The 11825-nt window shown below is 41.5% G+C and overlaps 3 protein-coding genes across 3 annotated transcripts; 1 reads left to right on the forward strand and 2 right to left on the reverse strand.

Annotated features, from left to right (window-relative positions):
• Window positions 1–779: 779 nt before the first annotated feature.
• Window positions 780–1493, reverse strand: LOC134674884 (glucose 1-dehydrogenase 2-like). Its single transcript, XM_063533038.1, has one exon. The coding sequence runs from the start codon at window positions 1491–1493 to the stop codon at window positions 780–782; it is 714 nt and encodes a 237-aa protein (XP_063389108.1).
• A 3746-nt stretch (window positions 1494–5239) lies between these two features.
• On the forward strand, window positions 5240–6068 carry LOC134674424 (uncharacterized oxidoreductase TM_0325-like). Its single transcript, XM_063532488.1, has one exon. It carries the CDS (start codon window positions 5295–5297, stop codon window positions 6057–6059), a length of 765 nt encoding a protein of 254 aa, XP_063388558.1. The 5' UTR covers window positions 5240–5294; the 3' UTR covers window positions 6060–6068.
• A 1382-nt stretch (window positions 6069–7450) lies between these two features.
• Window positions 7451–8288, reverse strand: LOC134674783 (3-oxoacyl-[acyl-carrier-protein] reductase FabG-like). The gene has a single exon (XM_063532914.1). The coding sequence runs from the start codon at window positions 8224–8226 to the stop codon at window positions 7465–7467; it is 762 nt and encodes a 253-aa protein (XP_063388984.1). The 5' UTR covers window positions 8227–8288; the 3' UTR covers window positions 7451–7464.
• Between the last annotated feature and the right edge of the window lie 3537 nt (window positions 8289–11825).

Below are 11825 nucleotides of genomic sequence, written 5' to 3' on the forward strand. Positions count from 1 at the left end.
AAGCAATATCATTGACCAATGCAAATAAATTTGAACTCTAAACTAATGCTATTAAGGTTAAAATTACGGAACATGTATTGGGAAATAATTCATACTTCCTGGCTCCAATTCCGTATGTTCCAAAGTCAAATCTTACGCCAATGCTATAGGACGTAGTTTCCTCTATCACAAATTCATAGACACCTCTTAGCCGCGCTTCGAAATCGAACTGTCTTTCGACGATTTAAGGTGTAATTTCGCTTGTACGTTAGGTAAAGTGGACAATTTCTGTATGTTAAGATTCGCGACGGCTAATATTTCGCGGTGATATTGGCCAGTAGATGCCGGATAAGATTTATTCGTGGCGTCACGGTGGGTTTCATATCAAAATTAAATATCTGAGGAGGGGACGGGATGCGGGTAAAACGGTATTGACACTTTGGATGTTGTTTTGTTGATACAACTACCTATGTTTGGGGAATAATCTTATACAGATCATCTTAACTTGCACTCATAACTTAACAAAATAATGCAACGTGAAAGTTAAAATTGATTTATAGGTATATACTCAAAATAAGATATATACCTCAGAGTGAATATCTAGTTTTAAACAATCAGCACTTGCTAACTTACACCTTAACGATCACGTCGATCACTCTCGCTAGAACACGTCGTCCGGCGTCCGGTCACAGCGTCCGACACTTCAGTTTTCTATAGAAAAACGAGGTATCGGAAACCTGGGCCTGTACCCGGCCCGTTCTAACCTGAGTTCTCCTTTACTCATGAGGAACCATGATGAGCTAAACCAAACCATTGTCCATGACGTAGTTATATCCAGTTATGCTCTTCGCCTTGTCGCTAGTTAGGAACAAAATTACACCGCCAATATCTTCATTCGTAGCTATGAAACCTTGGAGGGTAGCGTCAATAAGCGCCTGACGTATAACCTTGGGATCACCAATGTTATTGTTACTGTTAATGTCGTCATCCACTGGTCCAGGGTTGACAGTATTGACTCTAACTCCAGAAGACGCTTGTTCTACATCAGCAGTGCAACGCGCGAAATGGTCCAGAGCCGCTTTTGACACAAAATACGGGAGCAACTCCGGATTTTTGCACGGCCGTAATGCTACCACGCTTGAAATGTTGACCATGCTAGTCAACTGGATCACCGCCAGAACGTTAGTTTTCATCACTACATCGTACGCAAATACTGTGCCTTCCGTCGAAGATCCTGCTGGAGATATCCCTGCGTTATTGACCACGTCTAACTTTCCGAAATGTTCTACAGTTTTAGGGACAACGATGGCAGTGGCAGCTTCTTTAGAAAGATCGGCTTGGATGATAAGGGATTTCCTGCCGAGTGCCTCGATGCTTTTGGCGACGGCGGCGAGCTTGGCCTGCGAGCGCGCCACTAGCGCCACGTCGGCGCCCTCCTCGGCGAACATCAGCGCCGTCGCCGCGCCGATGCCGGAGCTTCCCGTCACTATGACAACTTCATTCTTAAAACTCATCGTTACGGTAAAGCCTGTGTAAGTACATCGCTTAAACTGAATGCATATGTCGTTTTAATACCTAGTTTATCGATGCCACTCTTAGATAATGTACCTACATCTAAAACATGTTTACAACAACTTTTGCAGGAAGGGAGATAACGACGTCCATAAGTGCATAGATTAAGCACTTGGTGCGTACTAGTTCAAGGTTTGTTTACACTACCTACATTTATTATAATATGTATTTACTAGATTTTAGCGAGTGTTTCACAATGTATTGCAATATACCGAATAATCGTCATTAGTATGTATTAACATATAATAGCGATTATTATCTTCCTAAGCATTGACGAAAATTGTAGGTATATGTATCTATAATATTTTGAGAAAACAAGACAACACCCGTTACGGAAAGCTAATAAGATTATAACCTCTTTGGTCCTCCTGATATTCGTAATTAAAAATGCAATGCTTTCTTAAGAGCAAGTCGCCCGTGGAAGTCCTGGATTTCGCTCAAGTACGAGCGAAATCCACGACTTCCACTGTAAATGTTTGGGCGCGAGCGAGACGCACGGGCGACTGACATCATATAGATATCATTTTTGTGCCACAATATAAGTTTGAATTGTCCTCCATGTACTAACGTGTGGGTCGATGAAGTGTCGAGGCCGGGGGCGACGCCGGTGACGCGTGAAACCGTCGCATTGTCGCGCGGCGACCGCGCGTGACCGCGCCGCGCCCGCGGTTCACCTCGCCTGTCTGTCGCTATTCACTGATGAAGATGGTTTACACCTTATTGATCGTATGCCAATTTTAGCGATAAAGATTGTTATAACCCTTAAACAGACTAAATTAAAAAAAAAAACTACAATTCAAGCATTATTGTAGGTTAGTACTTACATGAAATTAAACTATGTAATCAGTAATCAGTATGTTTATTGCTTTCATAGGTAAACAGATTAAATCATAAATAATTAATGTAGAATATAGACATTCAAACTACTTACAACTTTCGTGGTCAATAGGAGACCGAAGAAAAATATATGTATATTCAACTAATTTTACTAAATAAATTTGAGATACAGCGCCGAAAACAACAACGCCCCGTCAGCAATGCAGCTGCAGTTGACATCCGAATGTCCGAATATAATAATAATAAGCCCGCAGGGCAGCTTGTGGCGAGCTGTTGGGGAGTATCGACCCCACGGACCCGAGTGCTCCCGAGAGTCGGTCAGGGTCTCCGTCTCCGGCGTGTCTTCGTCGGTCGGAGTGGACCCCAAGGGGACCCGTAGGACTCTCAGCTCAGGCTTGCCTTCGTTGGCCGTCCAGAGAGGAGTCGCTAGAGCTATATGCTCCAGGGGTGGAACTGTTAAAGGGCATAACGCCGCGAGTAACTTCGGAGAAAGCGCAGCACCACCTCTCGCCGCCCACGCCGCTGTTGCGCCTGGCCGTCTTTACGATGGCGCATCAGGTGCCCCTGAGCCGCTCACGCCGGTGTTGCGCCTGGCCGTCTTTACGATGGCGCATCAGGTGCCCATCTAACGAGTGGCGAGTCACCGCCTGCCTCGATAACACTGTATAACACAATGTTATGGCAGGTGTCCGAAACTTAGCAATAGCCCAGACTTATTTTCCACCCAAATTTAAACCATAGACCAGGACTCTCCATTTTTCTATAATAGCTCCCAATGCCTGCTGAAACCGGTTTACGGGTATCTATTTATGCACCCGTGAATGGGTTCCAGCAGGCGTTCTACATGACATCAAAGCTCTCCAAACAGCCTCTACGTGTTGGATCTATATCCCCACGCACGCCTTATAAATGACCGGGCTTAAAACCCGAGAGTTTGTAACGGAGATACAAATAATAATAACAATAAAGCCCTAGGTAAGGTTTTTTTATAATGTGTTTATTATTTTTTATTATTGTTTTGTAAGTGTTTTTTATATTTTACTTTTATATTCATATTATTATTAACCTAACTTAAGAAGAAAAATAAATAAAGAGAATAATAATAATAAATAATTATAGTCGATTCCTCACTCTGCGGCCCTGACCACCGGCAGCTTGGGCCCTGCCCCGCTGCCGGCGGCACCCTAGGTTAGGTTTTTTATAATGTGTTTATAATTTTTTTTTTTATTGTTTTGTAAGTGTTTTTATATTTTACTTTTATATTCATATTATAATTAACCTAACTTAAGAAGAAAAGTAAATAAAGATAAATAATTTCTTTATTCAGACAAATACAGTCCACATTTGTTAGTCTGTTGCTTATAAACTAGGTTAATTGTACTTACGTATGACAAACGAAAGGGTTCTCGACCTTGTTGGCTGTTGTAGTATCACTGCTACCCTAAAACAGAGAAGGCTGCGGTGGCTGGGCCATGTTTTACGTATGGACTCAGATAGACTTCCCCGGGCAGTGATGCTGAGTGAAATTGCATACGCCAAACGTCCAGTCGGACGCCCGTTGCTTCGCTTTAAGGATTCCTGCAAGCGGGACATGTTGTCCTTTGGCATCGACCCGAACACCTGGGAAACGGAAGCCCTTAAAAGAACGGAGTGGCGTAACCTCTTACATGACGGCATAGCGAAGCATGATGAAGTCTGGCTCGATGATTTAAAGCAGAAAAGACTTCGGGCTTCACAGGAACCATCAACGGATTCGCGTTTCACCTGCGATCTTTGTGGCAGGAAGTGTCGTGCTGCGATTGGACTTTACAGCCATAGGAAAAGGTGTGCCGCACCCCCGGTCTCCGACGGCGCACAGACCTCTTCTCAATAAACTGTCGCTGCAACAATCATCTGTCAAGATGCTGTGGCCAATGATGATGACAGCTATTAATGATCAAATTTAAAACAGACTTTCAATTTTTTTTCATGTGTAGTACGGGGTTAGTTGATATAATAAACATCCTTAATATGGGGGTTTATTAGTGCGGACATCCAGTGTCTTTGCAAAAGACTGTCTGGCCTATCCGCTAACATATTTAGAATGCTGTTGGGACTACCCTGGATTCTGCTTCTAATAGACCCCATCTTTTTGCGCATTACGGCGTGGAAATCCTCTACGTGGGCGTCAGCGAACATTCCCGATGCGCTGCAGAATCTAGGGAGTCCCATCAGGACCCTAAACATGTTATTATAGAGGACTCGTAGGGCGCTGAGTGCTTTCTGAGTGTAACTAACCCACAGGAATATGATTTTAGGGTGATAAAGGTCAACGGGGGAAAGAGAGTCTATCAGGTAAGACCGTCGTCGACTTTATGTCTGTGAAGTTGGCATATCAAAGTCTAGCAGATAACGTTTTTATTGGAGTTCTATTAGCATGCACCACAGTTCTAGAGTTCCTGATACTTTTTAGCAATAGTTCTGGCATTTTTACCGTGAAAACCAATACTATGGAATTTCACAAAATGATATGGTATGTTCACACACTAGCATATCATTTTGTTACAAATGGGATAAATAAATATGCTCGCCTCGACACGTGGTAACAAAGAGTTCCTGACACAAAAAAGGCATCTTTAGAACATTTACTACAATTTTTAAATAGATTTCAAATTATACGATATGCTAAGTTCACACGTGCTATGCTGATGTCATTTAACAACGCACAGACATACGTTTGGTTTTTTAATTTCTAGTCTTTTTTGCCGGCTACTTATAAGTACCTTATCTCAAGTGATTGTTATCAGGTTAAGGTTGATAAGATATAATATAAAAGCTCTTGTAAAACAACTTTCTCGTCACATCAGCTGCAGCATTTCCATAGCGGCGGAATATAAGTAATAAGCGAAAGCTGAATTTTTTAAAAGATGAGTTTTGCTAACAAAGTGGTTATAGTGACAGGAGCAAGCTCGGGCATCGGCGCGGCGACGGCGCTGATGTTTGCCAAGGAGGGCGCCGATGTGGCGCTCGTGGCGCGCACGGAAGCCAAGCTCGCCGCCGTAGCCAAAAGCATCGAGGCGCTTGGCAAGAAACCCCTCGTCATAGTAACAGACCTCTCCAAGGAAGCTGACACCGCCACCGTCATCCCTAAAACTATAAAACATTTCGGAAAACTGGATGTGCTCGTCAACAACGCTGGAATGGTTTCAGAAGGAAGCCTGTTAGATGGCAAAGTGCTGCAAGCCTACGATGAGGTAATGCGGACGAATGTTCGGGCAGTCATTCAACTGACTAGCCTGGCAGCGCCTCATCTTGCCAAGACTGGGGGCAACGTGGTCAACATCTCTAGCGGGGCATCTCTGCGTCCGTCTAGTAAACCAACATTTCTTCCGTACTTCGTGTCTAAAGCAGCTTTGGATCATGTTACACGTTGTGCGGCCATGGAGCTAGCGTCTTCCGGAGTCAGAGTCAACACGGTCAACCCTGGGCCAGTGGATAACGACTTCAACATCAACAATGGTCTTGGAGATCCGAAGGTTATAAGACAAGCGCTGATTAAGGCTACACTCCAAGGTTACTTAGCTACGAATGAAGAAATTGGAGGCGTAATTCTGTTCTTAGCTAGCGAGAAGGCTAGGAGCGTCACTGGATCCAACTACGTCATCGACAACGGCTGGACGATGAAAAACTGAGGTCGTATTATAGATCATCATCGTCATTATCAGGCTATAGATTAGTAGTCCACAGCTGGACATAGCCTTCCCTTAAAGAGCGCCATAGCGCCCCAAATAATTAATTATATTTATTAAATTTACGTTATCAAAATTGTCTATTGGTTAAAAGAAAATAAATCCTAATAGATTTCACACTTTACTTTTATTTTACCTGCCGAATGGCACACTCCCTTCTTCGTCTCTATGTTTTCACAGTTGTTTCATATTAATGCGACACATACGATATTTGTTTCCAAACACAGCTTACAGTACAACACGCTCACAAAATTTCACGAGAATCGGTTGAGAAATGCAAGCTGTAGGTAGTGGAGAACGACCGGACAGCTGGACAGCCGGTCAGACAATTAAGACATACAAAAGCATTTGGCTAAGCTAAAACAGAATCACTTCGAGCCCCTCCTACAGGTATTTTGCGGTAGCTACAATCGTTCTTTCTAATTCTAAAAATTTAAACTTTCACCTACCTATATAAGGGATGGAAATTTGGCGGACAGTTACTATAAAAAGCTCGTATCTCTTAATGTGATATGAAGTTATGTCTCATATCTCGTAATAGTTTGCAGTATATTGCTGATGACTAAAAATTAAAACAATAATTACGGGGCCATAAATATATGTAACATGAAAAACTTTTAATTAAACGGTGTACCAAATCGGTGTAAATAATTAGGTACACCCTACACCGATAAATTTGTATGTCTGGTTTAGGGAATGCAAATCGGTTATTTTTTGTATGGAAATAATCGGTTTTTAACCGAAACCGCGGTTATTTCCGTACAAAAAATAACCGATTTGCATTCCTTAGTCTGGTTTAACTTTAACTTATCGCCCTTATTGGCGTTACTCACTGTAATGGTACCTAAAGATATGTACAGTCGGCGATAAGCTTTCTCATATAAATTTGTATCACACATACTGCTTGGAAAAGGTTAAACTACAACTATAGTTCATTTTTAGCATTAGAAAGAACTTGAAAGAAGCTAAGCGATCTTAACATGTCTTTTAATTAAGAAACGCTTTTTAAAAATCAGTAACTATTACTTATGAAAGTAGGATAATATAAATGATCGTATTAGATTCATAATTGTTACATATTTGCCGTAACTTATTTAAAATGTGTTTTTCAATTAAAATACATATCAAGATTGTTTAGGTACCTTATTTCAAATGCTAAAAAAAATGAACATAACTAGGTAGGGAAGGAAGGTAACAATAATAAATAAAACAAGTGATTTATTTTCTAGTTATACTATTCTAATTAATTAAACTCTGCTATTTTGACTTTAATTAGGTAAATTAAGAATAAAGTTTTCAAAAGTTTTTAAAAACAACATTTTGTCGCCGTTGGATAGGCATAGAACATTCATTTTAAAAGGCATCCATTGTCAATTACATAAGTTGAGCCAGTAATACTCCTTGCCTTATCACTCGCCAAGAATAAAATCACGCGACCAATCTCATCGTTTTTAGCTGTATACCCTAATGCAGTATAGCCTGCCAGCCTTTCCTTAAAGTCATCGGCATTGCCGAGCTTGTTATTGGTTAGAAATTCGTTCTCCACCGGCCCGGGGTTCACGGAATTTACCCTGACGCCTGAAGGCGCTAGTTCCAAGGCAGCGCAACGCGTGAAGTGCCCCAATGCCGCCTTTGACACGGCATAGAACATAAGCGTAGTCATCTTGCTGGGTCTCAGTTCTGCTACACTGGATATGTTGACCACATTTCCCTTAGTCTGGATCAGATAAGGCGCTGCAAGGCTGGTCAGTTGGATCACAGCTCTTACGTTGGTCTTCATCACATCGTCGTATGCTTGTAACGCCTTGCCATCTAGTAAGCATCCCTGTGAAGCTATTCCGGCGTTGTTGACGAGCACATCCAGTTGTCCGAAATGTTTTATAGTTTTAGGGATGACGGTAGCGGTGTCAGCTTCCTTGGAGAGGTTGGCTACTATGACGAGGGGTTTCTTGCCGAGGGCCTCGATGTTTTTGGCGACGGCGGCGAGCTTGGCCTGCGTGCGCGCCACGAGCACCACGTCGGCGCCCTCCTCGGCGAACATCAGCGCCGTCGCCGCGCCGATGCCCGAGCTCGCTCCCGTCACTATCACCACTTTGTTAGCAAAACTCATGTTTAAAAATACAGCTTTCGCTTATTAACATATATTCCGCTGCTATGGAAATTCTGCAGCTGATGTGTTGCAGTTATGACGAGGAACATGTTTTACAAGAGCTTTTAATACTGTATCTTATCAACGCTAACCAGATAACCACCACTTGAGATAAGGTACATACATAATAAACGGATTCAGTAAATATTAACTATTAGTTATTAGTATAGTTGCCGTAATAAAACACACAATTATATTATTACTTAATAATCCAAAAAAAGTACATTTGAGTGTAAGGTAAATGTGGGGAATATTGGTATCGGCAATCGGCAAATAACATTTTTGGTTAGGAAGACCGTCATAATAGGAACTCTATAGGTATTATCTACATATTTTTCTCAGACACGTCAAATTTTGTGAGCAGGGTTGATATAGGGTCATTGCGCTAGTTTCCGTCCGGCTCTAATTTTCGTCCACTGGACGAAATTTGAATATAATCCTTCATTGCTCCACAAATTTGGACTTATTGCAATCCTTAATATCTAAACAATTTATAAGAATGATATTTTGCAAGTAGCAAATTAAAAATGAAACGTATTATTTGCTTATTATTTGTCAAGTGGACGGAAACTGGCAATGCCGTCTGTAAACTGCCGCAATTACCCTATATAGAGAATGTTAGTGTCGTTTCTGATTTTCAATTTTTTTCAAGATGGCGACACCATGGTGGTTGTCAAGTCGCGAGGTCTACAGGTCACAGATCAACTAGTGTTACGTGTTCATTATATCGATGACACGGTAGACGGTGTGTCAACAGTATGCGTCTGAGCACGGCAATTGCGACAGCCATTGATTCGCACTTTTCACATGTTTTTACCGCGTGATACCGCATTCTAGAAGCAATGGAGCTGTTATTATTATCAAAATAAGTAATATAATGAAAAGTGGGCTGATGCAAACGCTGTAGATAATTGAGAACAACCATGGTAACGACACCATTCATGAGACATTTAGATTTCAGAAAATTTGGAGTTTTTTTTGATAAAAGTACAATTAAATGTCGTAGTCGTCGTTTAAGTTCCATATATTCAGCATTTGATTTTAACATCAGTATGGAGTCATAACTTTTCTCAAGTCATGGACATTATGACACCATTTCTTTTAAAAGAGGCACTACAGGCAGAACATAATAAACGTCGAACGTATGAACCCTCAAATGGCTCCTTAAGCCAGTTGAGGGTAGATGAAAACATTACACGATCAAATAATGTAGGTTAAAGTCAGGTCGTTCAGTGACAGATCCAGGCGGTTCTGTATTTGGTTGGTATTAAATGTTATACCTACCCGAAAATGTACAAACTATTTGTTTATTTTTATATTTATTTAAATACCTAAAAATACAGAGCATGTATGAGGCGTGAATGTACAAATGATTCTGAGTAAAATGAGCCCAAGAAGTCAATATTTTGAAGACATGAATGAAATGTAATTTTTTTTTGGAAAATCCTCATCCACACCTCCCCTGTTCTGCTTCACAGCAATAAATACAGTACAATTAGAGGTTATAAAACGTTCCCTGTCGGTTAGCGTTAAATGGGGATCAACAAAAACCTGCAGCGTTACTAGATGCTACTCGTAACTCACTCGAAACTCGTTGCTACGTTTCCATTTCCCTTAGCGCTGATTTAGACGGCGCGCGAACTCGCATCACAGATTAATAAATAGTTACTACGTGCTCGCATGCGATTTTAGTTACATTGCGGACTGTTGGTTACGTCCAATTCAACCGACCGATCAAAACCCGAAATGTTATGAAACTTGCATGCGAGTTGTCGTCTAAATGAGCCCTTTATAGACCGACAAGAAATTGTAGAAATTAAAAACTGGCAACATCGTAGTGTCTTCCCGTTTTCTTAAGGCGTGTCCAGACGGGGACAATTTTACGCCAATCTGATTTAATTGTCCGCTCAATTTAGGCCGTGCGGACGCAAAAGCCAATTTTGAATTTGGAATCTTCTTATATTCCATTTGGACTAAATCCTTTATAAAGGCCTCAGGGACTCAGGAGGATAGAGTCAGACCAAGAAAATTCTGCTGAAAATTTGATAGCCCATACAGTGCACGTGTTATTTTAAACGTCAAACTTCTATGCAATTATGACGTATAAATAACACTTACATTGCACTGCGTGGGCTATCAAATCCGTTGCAGACTTTTCTTGGTCTCACTCTAGGTAGACTGCTATGTGCTATTACTGTTCTTTTTAAAGCTATAGTGAGTTGTCAGTAAGTTGAGGTCAATAGTAGCGCTTCTAACCCTTTCCCCGCGTTTACATAGCACAGGATCCAGCATTATGCTAATACACTGTTATTACTGCCCACTGTTGCCTCTTCACATCGTGTCACAGACCCGGTCCAAACATAAACTATTACTGTTCGTTTTAAACTGTAGTGAGTTATCAGTATGTTGAGGTCAATAGTAGCGCTTCTAACCCTTTCCCCGCGTTCACATAGCACAGGATCCAGCATTATGCTAATACACTGTTATTACTGCCCACTGTTGCCTCTTCACAACGTGACACAGACCCGATACAAACATAAACTATTACTGTCCGTTTTAAAGACGTAGTGAGTTATTAGTATGTTGAGGTCAATAGTAACGCTTCTAACCCTTCCCCCGCGTTCACACAGCACAGGATCCAGCATTATGCTAATACACTGTTATTAGGTTATTACTGCCCACTGTTACCTCTTCACATCGTGACACAGACCCGGTACAAATATAAACTATTACTGTTCGTTTTAAAGCTGTAGTGAGTTGTCAGTATGTTGAGGTCAATAGTAACGCTTCTAACCCTTCCCCCGCGTTCACATAGCACAGGATCCAGCATTATGCTAATACACGGTTATTACTGCCCACTGTTGCCTCTTCACATCGTGACAGACCCGGTACAAAAAAAAACTATTTCTGTCCGTTTTAAAGATGTAGTGAGTTATCTTATCAGTACCTATGTTGAGGTCAATAGTAGCGCTTCTAACCCTTCCCCCGCGTTCACATAGCGCAGGATCCAGCATTATGCTAATACACTGTTATTACTGCCCACTGTTACCTCTTCACATCGTGACAGACCTGGTACAAAAAAAACTATTTCTGTCCGTTTTAAAGATGTAGTGAGTTATCTTATCAGTACCTATGTTGAGGTCAATAGTAGCGCTTCTAACCCTTCCCCCGCGTTCACATAGCACAGGATCCAGCATTATGCTAATACACTGTTATCACTGCCCACTGTTGCCTCTTCACATCGTGACAGACCCGGTACAAAAAAAAACTATTTCTGTCCGTTTTAAAGACGTAGTGAGTTATCAGTATGTTGAGGTCAATAGTAGCGCTTCTAACCCTTTCCCCGCGTTCACATAGCACAGGATCCAGCATTATGCTAATACACTGTTATTACTGCCCACTGTTACCTCTTCACATCGTCACACAGACCCGGTACAAATATAAACTATTACTGTTCGTTTTAAAGCTGTAGTGAGTTCTCAGTAAGTTGAGGTCAATAGTAACGCTTCTAACCCGTCCCCGCGTTCACATAGCACAGGATCCAGCATTATGCTAATACA

The sequence above is a fragment of the Cydia fagiglandana genome, chromosome 20 (genome assembly GCF_963556715.1).
Source record: "Cydia fagiglandana chromosome 20, ilCydFagi1.1, whole genome shotgun sequence".
NCBI lineage: Eukaryota > Metazoa > Arthropoda > Insecta > Lepidoptera > Tortricidae > Cydia > Cydia fagiglandana.